Here is a 17,357-nt window from a genome sequence, read left to right as displayed (position 1 = left end):
AATGCGTTAAAGAAGTTAGTGGCATTAAAACAAATTTGCGTTAACGTGTTATTATCGCGTTAACTTTGACAGCCCTCGTGCTACTATAATGCGCAAAGTTGGTGGTTTCCGGGTCGGGTTTGGGTGGTTGATTAACGCATATTTTTGCAGGTTAGAAGGTGCGGTTTGGCTCTCATAACGGGTCGGGTGGGTACGTGTATGAAAAAGACCCAGACGGAAGTAGCTAACGAGTTAGCCATCTCTCTTCCTTCTCATCTCTGTTCAGAGTTGCACATACGATTGTTGCACTGCCAATTGTAAAAAAATCAACGTTTTCTCATGTGACGCAGTTCCAACCACGCTTAGTAGCTTTTCAAAACATCTGCGTATTGACAGTCATAAATAGGGAAGTTCTCTATAATATGAAGACAAAAATATGTCTGTCAACCTTGAAACATGAAAATTTAAAATTAATTAACCTGGTAGAGAGAGATAGAGTGTGGTATTTTTTACTGTTGTTGCCACTTGTTATGGCTCTGTACATTGATAGCTCTTTTTTATTCTGTTTCTGCACTTTGTACAGCCTGGGTCGGATATGTTTTTTTTTTTTTTAAATGTCAAAATTGAAACAATAAACATTGCTTACTACATTAATTTGCATTTGTTTAAAATTTGTCATTACCAGAAGCTTAAAAAAAAAAAAAGGTTTTGAATAGGCTGCTGAAAATGTCTGGCTCGTCTACATTCCAATTGAATTTGTGATTAAATAGTCCTATGCTGAGGTATTTCAGGCTGATCACCTTTTGCATGTGCTGGAACTAAGCTTCATCACAGAGCTATGTGCTATGTGTGCCATGTTCAAGACAGGGATAAAAATAGCGGAGCCACACATTGCTGGTCAATGAAATGTCTTTCCGCTCTAGCTGTGGCTCACCCCAAAGCCAAATGGGTGCCACTGGATCAATAGGAAAGCAGGAAACAGCAGCAGTTGAGCACCGTGTCAATTCGTTCGATACCGTGGACGACTTTGCACTGTGTTGGCATGAAAGAGCCTTATATTGCCATAAATTAAGCAAGCGGCATGTTGCATAATCAATGGAAATACAGTAAGAGGGCTCCCCGTCCATTGATCATCCATGTAAAAATAGAATAAAATGCTCATTCATGTGAATTTCTCACTGTTATGAATGCATCAGGACTTCTTTCATCGGCGTAACTTTCACTGCTGTCAAATGTGTATGAGTCCATTGAAGGGACATAATTGTAATACTACCCAGCTGGACTATAGGTGAAGCTCTACACACAACTTACGGATAGGCTCGGGTGTTGACCCCAGTTGAGTGTGGATTGACTCAAGCAAGTCATAGTCATCAAAATCCAAAACAAACTCTTCAAAGTCGCCTTCCACGTTGGACAGTGAGCTGTAGTGCTCATGTTGGTGCTGCATTGGGATGCCAAAGCCTTTTTGGACACTGCGCCGACGTTCTGGTCCTTGGTGTTCAGTGACAAGCTTCTTATCAGAGGTCCCATGCCCCTGGTTCTCCTGTCCCTCAGTGTCTGTCATCTCCACGGTCGGTACCTCCTCCTATCCTCCTCTCTCCGAGCGGACACACTGCTCATCCAGGGCTTCCAGCTCTCGAACGCCGTCGCTCGCCCTGGGTCACTGTTCTGATGAGCCTGGGTCTTTGCGGCGACCACTAGCCTACCTCTGTCGTATCGTTCTGGTTGTGCAAAAGAACCTATATGGAACCTTTGCAAACCAGCTTCAAAATCTTTAAAAGACTTGTCGTGTCAGGCAGCCAAGAAGAAAATAGCTTGTGTTCCGCGAGTCGAACTTCTGAAAAGGAAGTTATATGAAGAAAAAAAACAAGCACAAGATAAAAAAAATCTTGGAAATTTTCAAACAACAACGTGCCAGTCAAAATAATCACCCTTCAGTCCAGAAATAAAAATCACAAGATCCTCAATGTCACTTTTTTTGGCCTTAAATCCAAACAAAATGCTACGTTGGAGCTACACCCTCAGGCAGAAGCCCCCCGCTGTATCCACGATGAGAGAGATGCACAAATGGTGACAACGTTCACCTTAGCTGCAACTCCAAAAGGAAGTATTGATAAGGGATGGTCTACTTTGTGAGGCCCGCCTGTCAGCTGAATGGTAGTGCCGCCCTTTTTTTAATGATGTCCCCGGCCCATTGATCTCGGTGGCTGTTGGAAAATAAACCATCATAAAGTGGATCGGCGTGGAAGAGTTGGTGCCTTTCGTTTCCATAGCGCCGCCATCACTTTCCAACTATGTGATGTGCAAGAGGGTCAAGTTCCAAAGGTTGCCATCTCCACCCGAATTACATTAAACTGAAAAAGCACACATATATATATATACACCAAAAAGAGACATGCAGAAATATATACAGAGAACTACTGCTAGTGTGGAACCTAAATGATGAGAATAACACCTAAGAATCAGCTCCAGCACTCTGCTTAGTGAGATATCATGGTGCTAATTATCAGAGCAAGCTGCACCATTCTTGTCCCTGGGTCTCCATGGAAACCATGCGTTCCCTGAGGTGTCGCGGTCTGACTTGTCTACAACAGGTGCCCCAGTGTGAGCTCAACAGGACCCTCTCTGAGACATGCTCGACATGCTTGGATATTGTGTTTGTATGTGTGGACATACAGTAGGCCTATAAGTGTTAGGATTAGGGCTAATTAATCACGATTAATAGCATTATTGTCCATAGTGAAACGCAATTAATCGCAAATTAACCTCACATTTTTTATATGTTCAAAATGTATGTGAAAGGGAGATTTGTCAAGTATTTAATACTCTTATCAACATGGGAGTGGGCAAATATGCTGCTTTATGCAAATGTATATATATATTTATTATTGGAAATCAATTAACAACACAAAACAATGACACATATTGTCCAGAAACCCTCACAGGTACTGCATTTAGTATAAAACAATATGCTCCAATCATAACATGGCAAACTGCAGCCCAACAGGCAACAACAGCTGTCAGTGTGTCAGTGTGCTGACTTGACTATGACTTGCCCCAAACTGCATGTGATTATCATAAAGTGGGCATGTCTGTAAAGGGGGAGACTCGTGGGTACCCATAGAACCCATTTTCATTCACATATCTTGAGGTCAGAGGTCAAGGGACCCCTTTGAAGATGGCCATGACAGTTTTTCCTTGCCAAAATTTAGCATACGTTTAGAACGTTATTTACCATCCTTCGCGACAAGCTAGTATGACATGGACCAATGGATTCCTTAGGTTTTCTAGTTTCATATGATGCCATTATCTTCACTATGGCTTTAAAACTGAGCCCACTACAACTTAAAATTGTTGCGTTACAAAGGGGAGACTCGTGGGTACCCATAGAACCCATTTTCATTCACATATCTTGAGGTCAGAGGTCAAGGGACCCTTTTGAAAATGGCCATGACAGTTTTTCCTCACCAAAATGACACGTTATTATCGCGTTAACTTTGACATTCCTAGTTTGTATTTTTACTGACTTGTATTTCATGTCAGTTTATGAAGTAAAATAAAATTATAATGAAATGTTGTATACAAAGTGTGACCATGTTTTCTCTGGACAGAGATTTTTTTATATTCTCAACAAAGCAACAGTCACGACTCATTGGTGAAGCCAGACAAGTTTGCTGAAATGCTTCAAAACAGCTTATAAAACATCCTACTTTAAAAAAATTAATTAAAGGGTTTAACAATTTGTGGAAAATATCTGATTTAGATTTTTCTGAACCTCAGAGGCAAAGTCCTGCCCCTTCCGGTGGACCACCATGGGACCTTATTTCAGAAAAAATAAGGTCAACGTAGTCAACGGCGAGAGACCAATATTTTTTTAATCCTTTTTGAATTATGCCATAATTTACACATACGATGTTTGTAGTCAAGCACATGGCAGCACGGTTAACGGTGCGTTTCACCCTTTGTGGGATTTTTGAGAAGTACACGTTTCTTTTGGTCTTATTTGTGCAGGTTTAGCCGCCGCGAAGGCAACGCAGTCCCTTCATAAATTCGCCCCAGAGTGTTATTTCTATATTTGACTGAGAGCCCCACTATGACAATGTGATTTTGAAGTTTGAATAAATTCTTCAGTCACAGTTCGTAATAAGACTAAATCCAACTCCCACTTTGACTGGGAACAATGGGAAATCCGATAGCTGGCTTTGACTGACTCTGGGTGCCCCGTTTGCTGTTTGCAGATGGTTCCTAAACAGTCAATGATTACTCTGCTCTGGTAACGCAGGAAAGGCCTGGGGCAGGGTCGCTGCTGAAGGGGAATCGACTGCAGCCTGTGTTGCAGCCATGTTAATTAATGACCTGGACGCTGGGAGTGTTTCTCTGGCAACACAGGCTAATTCCTCCACATCTCTTTCTCTCCTCTTCTCTGGGGTTGCCCTGGATATGTGAGAGATGTGGTACTTTTTTTATAGAGCTGTCAAAAGTTAAAGCCATAAAAACACTAACTATAATTTACTTTATTGAACAATGATTCGGAAGAATAATTGATATTGAAGATTAGTTCTACTAAAATTAAAACAAGGGCTGGCAAAGTTAAGGCAAAATTGTTTTAACGCCCCTAATTTCTTTAACACATTGATTTTTAGATTGTAGCGACCTCAGTTTTAAAGCTAGAGTGAAGATACTGGTATCATAAACTAGAAAAAACCTAAAGGAATCCATTGGTATCAACCATGTCATACTAGCTTGTAGGAAAGGTGGAATTTTGGGCGAGGAAAAACTGGCATGACCTTTTTCAAATGGGTCCCTTGACCTCTGACCTCAAGATATGTGAATGAAAATGGGTTCTATGGGTACCCACGAGTCTCCCCTCTACAGACATGCCCACTTTATGATAATCACATGCAGTTTGGGGCAAGTCATAGTCAATTCATGACACTGACACACTGACAGCTGTTGTTGCCTGTTGGGCTGCAGTTTGCCATGTTATGATTTGAGCATATTTTTTATGCTAAATGCAGTACCTGTGAGGGTTTCTGGACAATATTTGTCATTGTTTTGTGTTGGTAATTGACACTCCCATGTTGATAAAAGTATTAAATACTTGAGAAATCTCCCTTTAAATTACATTTCAAACAGATTAAAAAAATGTGCAATTAATTTGCGAATAATTGCGATTAACTATGGTCAATCATGCGATTGATTGCAATTAAATAGATCAAATTGATTGACATCCCCTAATTTTCTAGAGTTGCATCTGAAACTTTCATGGTCATTTTCCTCTTTTGGTCATTCTTTTTTTTTTACTCTCTTTCTGCTAATTCTAAAGATTCAACTCTGTATTTGTTCCCCTGGCAGATCAACAGCTATGGCTTCTCTACCCTGTAATAATATGATTTTTTGGGCAGCCTGTTGGTAACATAAAATCTGCCAGCAATGGCAATTTATGTGTGAATCTCTTTTCTTTTGTTTTTTGAAGAGGAGATGAGGATGAGCTGAACGTGTCTGTTATTTTCTGCACTAATTGTGCTACTGATTTCCTCATTGACATCTAACTGCGGTGGGCGATAGATTGAAATGGGTGGCAATGCATAGTTTTGATGCATTTGATTTAGGGTCTCATATGTCACGACAATATCTGAATACTCAATGTATACATCAATGTAAAAGAAAATAATAAAAAATCCAGGATTATTCTGCAGTTTTCTCTTTATTATCATGCTGTATACAGTATGTGATTACAGAAACCACGAGTAGATCCTGCAATCTCTCTCATCCTTTGTGTTATTTAGTCGAGAGCTTATTTCTAACAATGTGTGTGTGTGTGTGTGTGTGTGTGTGTGTGTGTGTGTGTGTGTGTGTGTGTGCGTGTGTGTGCGTGTGTGTGTGTGTGGGGAGCTGTGTGGGCTGCTTTCATGAGACAGACAGTGTGGGACGCCCACAGTGGAGCCAAGTTACAGGCAGCAGTGAGAAAATGTGTCAGCGGTGAGCACCAGAGCAGCAAGGGAGTCAATAGAATTGCAACAGGCTTTCCAGGTTGACCACTATTTCAAAGAGGCAGGAATAATAACAACCGCATATTACTGTTCCAATATTGTTTATTTTCATTTTATCATTTTGTTTTGGAGGTTTGCTGCCTGTTTCCCTGCGGCCTGCCTTTTAAACCACTGAATTGTTCCTGCTGCCTCCTCATCTGTGTCTGGGTCCTTCTCCTTCCACCTGCACTCCAAATCATGACAGCAATGTGCAATGTTGCTCTATTACCCTCATCCTACCAACCTACTAAACATACAAGTACTACCGACCAAAGAATAAACTACTGTAAGAAAAACTATCAGAGCAAAATGTTACTTATTTCTTCTCAAAATATTGTTATTAGGGATGTCAAAGCTAGAGTGAAGATACTGGCATCATATGAAACTAAAAGAATCTAAGGAAGCCATTAGTATCAACCATGTCATACTAGCTTGTTGCAAAGGTGGTTAAATAACACTCAAATTTTGGCGAGGAAAAACTGGCATGGCCATTTTCAAATGTGTCCCTTGACCTCTGACCTCAAGATATGTGAATGTAAATGGGTTCTATGGGTACCCACGAGTCTCCCCTTTACAGACATGCCCACTTTATGATAATCACATGCAGTTTGGGGCAAGTCATAGTCAAGTCAGCACACTGACACACTGACAGATGTTGTTGCCTGTTGGGCTGCAGTTTGCCATGTTATGATTTGAGCATATTTTGCTATGCTGAATGCAGTACCTGTGAGGGTTTCTGGACAATGTCATTGTTTCGTGTTGTTAATTGATTTCTAATAATACATATATACATACATTTGCATAAAGCAGCATATTTGCCCACTCCCATGTTGATAAGAGTATTACATACTTGATAAATCTCCCTTTAAGGTACATTTTGAACAGATAAAAAAAATGTGTGATTGATTTGCAATTAAATATTTTATTCGATTGACAGCCCAAATATGAACACAATGTCAGGCTGAATAATAATTATGCAGCTATCACGTAGCTTCCTAACAAGTTATGAAGATTCAGGGAAGCCCTCAATTATATCCCCCTTACTTTTCATGTCATCCAGGTCGGCGCTGGCCAACATCTGGGCCTCAGCCTCATCCGTGGGCACCTGCTGGTAGACGGCCGTCTCCAGAGCGGTCATGCTGCCGATGCAGATCCGTTCTCGCAGGTCATAGTTGCTCCGCTGGGCGCCCGCCATACGATGATGGACGGGCTTCCTACGGAACCAGGCGCGGGTCGTGGTTGAACTTGATGGATCTGATCCTGGGGGAACGCTGACAAAGAACACAGGTAGATTAAAGATTATCAAGTGTTGCCATAATGAGCTCCACATCACATGATATTAGGAAATAATGCTGTACAAAGTGTTGAAATTTAGATGTTAAAATGTTCAAACTGAAATGATTCACACTAAATTCAAATGTTGCTACTGACTGAGATGCTGTGTTGTGTCTCTTGCTTGCATTGCTTCCTCTTTGCCAGTAGAGGGCTTCACAACACAGCAACAGGATCTGCTCACCAACCCTCTGAGTCATCCTCAGCTGTGTTCACTCAAAACGCAGCAACACAATCTTGCATGGCACAGGCGTGGTGGGGGGTTTCTGTGCTTTTATCCAACCATGCATTAGCAGAAACAAATACCTGAATCACCATGGGGCCCCTGACCTCCAAGCAGCAAAATCCATACATTATTTTATAATTAAAGAAAAAAAAAAAAGAAACAATGAATTCTGATGTTTATGTATGTAGGATTCATCAGGAGCCATTAGAGAACCATTATAGCCTTAATAATTATATGCATTATTGGTGTTGATTTGTTTGATGCTCACATTCCCACTGAAACATTTACGCTGCTAATGTAAAGTTAACGTGTGTATATCTGAGCCTGCACATGCAGTAAGAGCAGAAACAACTCTGTGCTCTTGTGCTGCACCTGCTGTGTTAAACATGTTTAATAGATACATTTGATGCAGGGGGTCAATTTTGAATTCAAACTCTGAATTTTAATTAAATCATCTTCAATCCAGCTTTGGTGTCCTACGGTAAAGCAGTCCATCAGGCATATTAAACTGCAGGTAACCATAGCAACGTACTTCTGTGTAATGGACGTTTCATTCTACATAACCAGTACACAGTCCCCAGTGAAATGGACTTACAGTAATGAAAGGATAAACTGACTACACACCTTTTAAAGCTGCATGATTGATATTTCTTTGGGATGTCAATTGATTAAACATATTTAATCGCAATTAATCGCACGATTGTTAATCATGATTAATCACGCAATTTTTATCCTTTCAAAATGTACATTAAATGGAGCTTTCAACATGGGAGTTGACAAATATGCTGCTTTATGGAAACATGTGTATATATTTATTATTGGAAATCAATTAACAACACAAACAATGACCGAAATATTGATGTCGTTAATGCGGTAAAGAAATTAGTGGCGTTAAAACGAATTTGCTTTAACGCATTATTATCGCGTAAACTTTGACAGCCCTAATATTTTTTATATCAGCCCATCACAATGGATTGTGTCTAATGTTAAAAGACTTGCTCATAGTGATGAACCCAAAGAGAATTATCACCCAACTCTGCAGTTCACCTCAGCTCGACATGTGTTGTTTAGCATCTTCAAGCTGATTGTTTTAGTTTTATGGCCCACAGCTTCATTTCATTCTCACTGCTCTAGTCAACCTTGTTTTCAGCCACAACAGGCAGCTGTTAACAGCAAAAGAGATTTGATAAACCCACTCTGCACTATACTGCCCAGCACCAACGGGCAGATACATAAAGTTAACGACTTGCTGATGAACATAAATGGACAGATATTGGCATCTGGCATGGCCATGTTCAAAGGGGTACCCACGAGTCTCCCCTTTACAGACATGCCCACTTTATGATAATCACATGCAGTTTGGGGCAAGTCATAGTCAAGTCAGCACACTGACACACTGACAGCTGTTGTTGCCTGTTGGGCTGCAGTTTGCCATGTTATGATTTGAGCATTTCCAATAATAAAGGTATACATACATTTGCATAAAGAAAGCATATTGCTTATATGTTGATAAGAGTATTAAATACTTGACAAATCTCCCTTTAAGGTACATTTTGAACAGATAAAAAATGTTTGATTAAAATGCGATTAATCATGATTAAAGCTGCAGTAGGTAGAAATGGAGCAAATATGGTTAACTAAGCAGCGCTGCTCAAATATGAATTAATATTCTGTTACTGTAATGCCTATTTCTCTCTTCAAATATTTTCAGAATCATCTTGTAGTGTACTGTTGAGCTGTAAAATGAGAAAGTTTGTGGCCTGCCAGCCATGTTGAGATCAGTTGAAGAAATACCAAGCACCGCCCACCAGCCGGAGCACAGCCAATAGGAACGCTCTCTCTCTCTGAAAGGACCTGTGATTGGCCAAAGTCTCCCGTCACAGGCTAGATTGTTTAAAGCCTGAAAACTGATGAGGTGCAGAAGTCTAGTTATCTATCAGAACACTTGAATTACAATATGCTGAAAGGTTATTATGGAATTTTTGCCAAATGATGCCAAAAACATTCTGCCTACTGAAGCTTTAATCATGGACATTCATGCGATCAATCGCAATTAAATATTTTCATTGATTGACAGCCCTTGAAAATATTGATAATATAATATCAAAATCCTGTCTTTTAACTGAATCAGTGTCACAGTACCTACATGTAGCACTACTCTAATTATAAGCCCATGCAGGCAACAGTATTCAGTACAAACAAAACAACCTAATAGCCTACCTGTTGCAAGCCGCTTCCTCTCCATGCACCTCCTCATTCTGTCCAAGAACAGCAATAACTCCTTTATGAATCTCCCCCTTTATCAGAGTGGGTGCGGCTTTCCTCGACAATGGATACTCTTCGTTTTCCGTGTGGAAGGCAGTGAGCGGTAGGGGTTCCTCCAAGTCCTCTTGGCTCCCCAAACTAAACTGAGAGGAAGAGGAAGATCAGTGAGAGGGGAGGAATATGCCAACATGTGTAACACCTAGTAGCTTGTCACAGAGCTAAGCACTCCTGCACCAGTTACATCTGTTCATGCCTCGGCCATCCCAATAACCGGGACGGGCCTGCATTAATTGTATGAATGTATCTTTCCACCTTTACACTGGAGGTCTCACAGTTCCTCAGTCCTATTTTACCTGTGGTTGGATATCAGGTAGCTCTGTGGGCGTGGCAGCCACGCCCTGTCCGTCTGTCTCAGACTCGGCCTCCTCCTCGTCTACCTCGTGGATGGTGGGTGTGACGTCGGAGGGGGGCAAAGAGGTCTTTTTTTTCTTCCGTTTCTTTTTGCGCCGTCTGTCCGCGCTGTGCACCCTCTTGCGTAGACGCTGGGGCAGGGGTAGGTGGGTGGATAAGGGGTGGTGCGTATGGTGAAACGTGTGTCTGTGATCTGTGTTAAACAACATGAAGAATCAAATCAGAAGTACATCATGGTATCAAATGTTGAATCAACTGACATACAGTGTGCCATGCTTTGTCCCCTTGTACTGTATGTGACGTCTAGCTGCACAAAGAATGTAATTGATTGTTTCTATGAACAGATGGCATATTATTTTTCTATTGAGTTTTTAATATGAAACTAAATTTACACTTCAAATGGAAAGTCATTCTCAAATATTTATATTCAGATATTTTTCAAACACGTTTCCAGTGGGTGTAGGCCTCCGCCAGGGCTGTCCCTTGTCACTGATCCCGTTTGTGATTTTCATGGACAGGATCTCAAGGCGCAGCCGGGGGGAGGAGAGTGTCTGGTTTGGGGCTCTCAGAATTGCGTCTCTGCTCTTTGCAGATGATGTGGTTCTGTTGGCTTTATCAGACCGCACGCACTGGGTCGGCTTTCAGCCGAGTGTGAAGCGGTGGGGATGAGAGTCAGTATCTCCAAGTCTAAGGCCATGATTCTCCGCTGGAAAACGGTGGACTGCGTCCTCCCGGTTGAGAGTGAGTCTTTGTATTGGGAGTTCAAGTATCTCATGGTCTTGTTCACGAGTGAGGGTAAAATGGAGCGGGAGATGGACAGGCGGTTCTGTGCGGCGTCTGCAGATATGCGGGCAATGTACCGGACCGTTGTGGTGAAGAGGGAGCTGAGCCGGAAGGCTCAGCTCCCTCTATGTGATGGTTCCAACCATCACATTTGGAGATCGCAGATACAAGCGGCCGAAATGAGTTTCCTTTGTAGGGTGGCTGGGCTCAGCCTTAGAGATAGGATGAGAAATATTTAAATAAAAATAATAATAATAACAATCCAAATTTAATAATTCATAAAATTGAATAATAATAATTTAAAATTATACAGTTTTTATATATATATACAGGGGAGGACACAGCCTGTCACACAATGCTCCTGGACCTATTACTGATTATATTACTGATTCCTCCCCAAACACTGGGAAAAGATGTTTTGCAAGCTGGAATTGAATCTATGCAACAGGAACAAATGCTGATTCCTCAGCCGCCGGCTTTTGATTCCATTACGGAAAAGAAATGGTGCTATTCTCAGAGGAGATGCTCTCTCTCGCCCCCTAATTCCCTATTAAGCACTTGAAAGACACAACACAAACAAAAGCTTTAGACATGTAACTCTGGAGAAATGCACTGTTTAATACACATCAAAAGAAAGCAGCTCTATCTAATCTGAGCCACTATTATCTCCAGCCCGAGCATGTGGCATCAATCTGCTAATCTATCTAATCATAATCCGCCAATATACTTACATCCACAGAATCTGTTGCCCTGCTCTAAATCAGATCTCTTCATATAATACAAGTCAAACTATGATAGACATGGTCAGGATCTGAATTCATTCATATGTAACACATTTATATTAAACTGGATGACAAAACTATAAACACATAATTAATATGACTAATTTTGGAACAAGACGAAGAGTCTACAGCCATGCCAGCAGAATAAATATCCCACTCGTGAATTATGAAGCCTTTCTGTGTCTTAAAAGAGGTGGTGGCTAAATGAGACTACTAAACATCATCACGCCGACTCGTCAGCCGTTACAGCCTCGTTGTGTATACTCACGTTCATGTGACCGTGGTGTAGTTCGTTTATAGCCTAACGTTGGCGTTAACGTTTACTTCTGGCGATTGCATTCACTCTTATACAGCTTATTTTCTACAATAATCCAAAACCCTATGGAAAAATCCCATTGTTTTTTTGTTGAGGGAACCAGGGCGATGCCAACTTCCTGTTTGGCCTACAAAAATACGTCTTCCCTCTAGCACTGTGTTCGATGGCAATCCATCCAATAGCTGTGGAGACATTTAATTAAAAAACATAAATGTCAACCTCCTGGTAGTGCTACTGTAGAGGACAACTCAGGGGATCCTAAAGTCAATAGAATTCACCCTCTGGAGACCATGGATATCTTTAGAAAATGCCATGGCGATCCATCTTGTAAATGTAGAGATATTTGACTGGATAAGTGGAAAAGTTGACCTGCTGGTGACACCAGATGAAACTTCAAAGGGACCACAAAATTCCTTGCGATTAATCCTCTGGGCACCATGTGTCATTGCACCAAATTTCAGGGAATTCCATCGGTGCGGCGTCTGCAGTTATGCGGGCGCTGTACCGGACTGTTGTGGTGAAGAGGGAGCTGAGCCAGAAGGCAAAGCTCTCGATTTACCGGTCCATCTACATTCCAACCCTCACCTATAGTGATGAGCTTTGGGTAGTGACTGAATGAATGAGATCGTGGATACAAGCGGTCGAAATGAGTTTCCTTCGTAGGGTGGCTGGGCTCAGCCTTAGCGATAGGGTGAGGAGCTCAGACATCCGGAGGGAGCTCGGAGTAGAGCCGCTGCTCCTTCGCGTCGAAAGGGGCCAGCTGAGGTGGTTCAGGCATCTGATCATGATGCCTCTTGGACGCCTCCCTTTCGAGGTTTTCCGGGCACGGCCAACTGGTAAGACGCCCTGGGGTAGAACCAGAACACGCTGGAGAGATTATATATCTCGTCTTTGTATGGGAACGCCTCGGGGTCCCCAGGGAAGAGCTAGAAAACATAACTGGGGAGACGTCTGGAATTTCCTGCTAAGCCTGCTGACTCCGCAACCCGGCCCCGAATAAGCGGCAGAAAATGAATGGATGGATGGATCCAAGATAAGTTATCCCGATATTTCACTAAAATCAAAAAATGTCAACCTTATGATGGCGCTAGAAGAAAATACAGGGGATCACCAAAGTCAGTAGGATTCATCCTCAAGGGACCATGAATGCCGGTAAAAAAAATCATGGCAATCCATCTGATAATTGAGATATACAATTTCAGTCTGGCCCAAAGTAGTGGGCCGACCGACATTTCCATCCACTCCACAAGTGAGGCTAGAACTTTAATGTAAACGAATGCAAGACTCTGATTAACTTGCTTTCTAACAATAGTGTGGTACGATACTCAGTACTGGATTATAAAACTGTTATTGTGTAATTGCAGGTATGTGTATGTGGTACTTGTACACTGTACATGGTAGCTCTACTTACATTCAAAGTCTTTCTCGGTGTAGTGTCGGCCCATCCTGTCTCCGCTGGTGGAGGCAGAGTCGCTGATGATGTCTCCGAAGCGCTCCACAGACAGTGCTTTCTCCCAGTTCTCTTCCTCCTCTTCTTCCTCCAGTTCCTCCACTGATCCTTCCTCATCTTCCTCCTCCACCTTCACCTGGAGAGGGATGGAGCGAAAGAGAGAACTTTCACTTGAAAAAGAACAGGCAGAAAGGGAACTGTCTCCACACGCTGCATGCAAGCAGTTCAAATTGTGGATTGTGAATAGCAAATACAACACAACTTTTCATTGTTACTGCTCCAAATTAAGCCAAAACCCACCACCCCAACCCCTGTTTTTGTTTTGTATTTATCATAGGAGAAAGCTAAAATGTGTATTTGAAAATATAATTCTGTATCCACAAAAAAGTACTGCACTGCTGTCAAAAAGTCAAAATAAATTACGTCATAATGTCTTTTCCTAACCACCTTTCCTTGACCTCGATGGAAAACGTCATGAGGTCGAGGAAAGATGTGAAGAAGAATTCATGAGGACTTAGGAAAAGACACCCGTGGTGTTAAGAGGATCCGACTGCACTTACACACTAGGCTCCGTAATTATGATGCGACGGCGGCGGATGTTATTGACGCAGGACTGCCGTGGGGAAACTACATTGTCCCAAAGATGGACTACAAAAGGCGCATGTTAGCCTCGTGCCTTGTTAAATAGCCCTTTCAGTGGCAGGCAGCTTCACCCCGCGGTGTGTGAAGAGTATAGAGCTGTGTATTGGCAAGAATCTGGCGATACGATACGTATCATGATACAGGGGTTACGATACAATATATTGCGGTATATTGCGATACTGTAAGCATCTACATTTTGGAAAACTGTCATGATATAAAGAACACCCTGCCATATGCATCAAATCGGAGTAAAACAAGTTCTTTTTATGCAATCAGAAGGGTGGGATCTGCATCAGCATTTATCACAGTCGCTGTAACATCCAACATCATATTACTACTTTGAGAGGGTAAATATACTGAGATGGCGCATCTCTTTGCAAATAAATAAAGTATTGACTGAGTTAATCTTTGCATGTAAACTATTAATTAAAAATCTATTTCAATGATTTTGAGAATCGATACAGTATCACGAAACAGAATATGGCGATACTCAATATTTTCGATATTTTCTTACACCCCTTGTGAAGAGAGATATATATCAACATATAATAAAGGATTATCTTACCTAACGTGCATAACCGGTGAAAATATTACTTATTAGGTTGGAATTAGGGTAGGGCCATATGTATAGGCTGTACTTCTTCCTACTCCTTATCAGACATGTAATATTTATTTATGTTGATCATTTCTTTATTGACAGTTTGCTCTGCGTTTACTGTTCATTTTATTTTTTTATTCTTGTTTTGTTTAATATGTTCGAAATAATTAAATGATTAAAAATAAAGTGAAACTAAATGGTTGTCACTGTCCACTTATATTTATCAACATGAACCCCATTAGTATATGACTGTATCAAGATAATATGCAAGATAAACATATTGTTTGTTTTCATGAACGGCCGAATGGTGCTTTAAATGTTGCGGCCGCAAGGAATTGTGGGATGGCATTATCTCCTTTCCTTTTGGTAAAGGATGCTCCAGTGTATCCTATGCTTAAGGAGATAGTAAAGGAAGCATTGAAGCACCTTTCCTCAGCATTTAGAGGATTCAAACAGCTCTTATCACGTCTGCTACTCAGATACTTCCGGGTCATTTCTCTCCGTTAGGAACCTTCCTAAGCAAAAGTGACTTTTCGACCACGGCCGTGGTGTCGGCACACCCTCCACTTCATGTATGGAGGACATTAAATCAATACAACAAAGTGCTAAGCAGCAAAGAACTAATGCACTAGACGGCCCCCGGGGACAGCTGAGGCCTGAAGGGAGTGTCCTGCCAGAGCCATTTGGTGCCTCTGATTGGTCAGATCACCGGGACTCTGCCGCTCGCTCCGCCTCAGATTGGTGCCGGCACGGTAAGCACTCTGGCTGCTGCTCTGTGGTCTCCGATTTCTCTGAGCCAGGGCTCCATTACTCCCTAATTACCAGTGGGATGAAGGGACAGGATACGTTTAATGATCTGAGCTACCTATCTACACAAGGCCGAGGCAGATGAGGCCGGACAGAATATAAAAGGCAGAATTTTAAATTGAGTGAGTCTTGTTTTCACTGGACAGCTCCATTGTGCACATTACTTAAGGCGCTCTCTATTCCTGCAACCCAAATCCAGTTTAATTTCAACCTCTACAATCCTCCCCTCCTTACCTTGCTCTAGTGAGCATCACCCTCTATTTTAGAGGGGTAAGGGTGGGGGACAGGGGATGTTCAGGGGGGGATAAAAAGTCAGCAGTAGATGTCACATAGACGTGGTGTACGTCATCTGAAAGCTGGGGACATGAAGGTTAGTTTGAGATGCAGCTCGTTGTTGTTCTAGTCATAAATAAGAAATAAAATGTAATTAATAAGTGAATTAATCAATTAAAATAAATTGTGAAAGTGTATAAGAGCGTAGAACATGTTAACATGAGTTTGTGATGGTCATCCCCATGCTCTATTATGTCTCATAAATTGTTACAGCAATTTTTTGGTTGATACCATTTGTTACACAGATTTGGTGCTAAATGTAACCATTTATTACAATTCGAGAATTAATAAAAATTATCAATAATCCCTACAAAATATCACATTAAGACATCAAAACTTTGAGGAACACCATAGAAAAAGCCATGCTATGATTTGGTTTTAAAAACTATTGACATTTGGAGATTTCTGCAAGAATTGAATTATTTGCCGATTGGATGGCGAGCACTTCTGTTCTGGAAACTGCTCAGAAACCCCCTTATTGTCAATCTAGCTAGGAAAACCATCCATCCCCTGAATGCTCTAGGTCTTTAGTTTGTGGTTGTAAAGTTTCATGAGGCTGTGATTATCCTAGAGGTCACCACAGGTCATTTTATACAGTGAGGTCAAATTTGAAAAAAGAAATGGTCTCACTACAATGAAATGTCTCCTATGGGGACTAACATCATCACACATGAATACAGTTGGGCTCATTGGATCCACAAGTCTCAGCTTTACATGTGATTATCATAAAGTGAGCATGTCTGTAATGGGGAGACTCGTTGGTACCCATAGAACACATTTTCTTTCACATATCTTGAGGTCAGAGGTCAAGAGACCCCTTTAAAATCCCCATGCCAATTTTTCCTCGCCAAAATTTTGTGTAACTTTGTAGCGTTATTTAGCATTCTTCGCAACAAGCTAGCATGATGTATGTTGGTAGCAATGGATTCCTTAGGTTTTCTATGTGACACCAGTATCTTTACTCTAGCCCACAACAACCTTAAAAGACAGAATAGCAGCCAGCCAGCTAGTGGGCCGTCGGAGCATTAAGGAGTTAATGTAATGCATGAGGGAATAATACTCTCAAGCTGTGGCAGATATTACAGTAAAGGGATTTACTGCTTTTGCTCTAGCTCCATTGGTGCAAAATGACTCCAAACTCTTTCATGTCAGCTTTGAAGTCGGTCAGGGTGGAGGGACACAGGAGGAGGGTAACCCTCGGCCAGGTGCTGGAGGCACTATGTGAGTCACATTTGGATGACAGACAATGGAGTACAGTGATTTCAAATATACAGTACGTGTTATTAACAGTAGGCTGCACATGGCGATCAGAGATTGAAGAAGGGGCTCCTATAATTACAATGTTTGGATACACTGAAACTCTGCTTTCATACACAGATGGAGCATTATGATGAGAGATCT

At 41.6% G+C, this 17,357-nt stretch overlaps 1 protein-coding gene and 1 long non-coding RNA gene across 4 annotated transcripts in view; both read right to left on the bottom strand.

The window, feature by feature from the left end:
* LOC141782235 (uncharacterized) overlaps window positions 1-17,357 on the bottom strand; it is a 493,504-nt gene that overhangs the window by 394,847 nt on the left and 81,300 nt on the right. The gene's annotated exons all lie outside the window — the stretch shown is intronic.
* slc4a3 (solute carrier family 4 member 3) overlaps window positions 1-17,357 on the bottom strand; it is a 67,143-nt gene that overhangs the window by 32,115 nt on the left and 17,671 nt on the right. For 2 of the 3 annotated variants that reach the window (XM_074658304.1, XM_074658303.1), the window contains 4 exons: window positions 13,538-13,712; window positions 10,188-10,438; window positions 9,790-9,977; window positions 7,056-7,282 (listed from right to left, as the gene is read on the bottom strand). In XM_074658304.1, coding sequence (XP_074514405.1) covers window positions 7,056-7,282; window positions 9,790-9,977; window positions 10,188-10,438; window positions 13,538-13,712 — 841 coding nt within the window. Of the gene's footprint in view, window positions 1-1,290; window positions 2,288-7,055; window positions 7,283-9,789; window positions 9,978-10,187; window positions 10,439-13,537; window positions 13,713-17,357 lie in introns of those variants that run through there. The other variant, XM_074658305.1, reaches the window with a different exon arrangement.

The sequence above is a fragment of the Sebastes fasciatus genome, chromosome 14 (genome assembly GCF_043250625.1).
Source record: "Sebastes fasciatus isolate fSebFas1 chromosome 14, fSebFas1.pri, whole genome shotgun sequence".
NCBI lineage: Eukaryota > Metazoa > Chordata > Actinopteri > Perciformes > Sebastidae > Sebastes > Sebastes fasciatus.
Note: the sequence above shows the minus strand (reverse complement) of the source record. Positions and strands in the feature narration are given on the sequence as shown.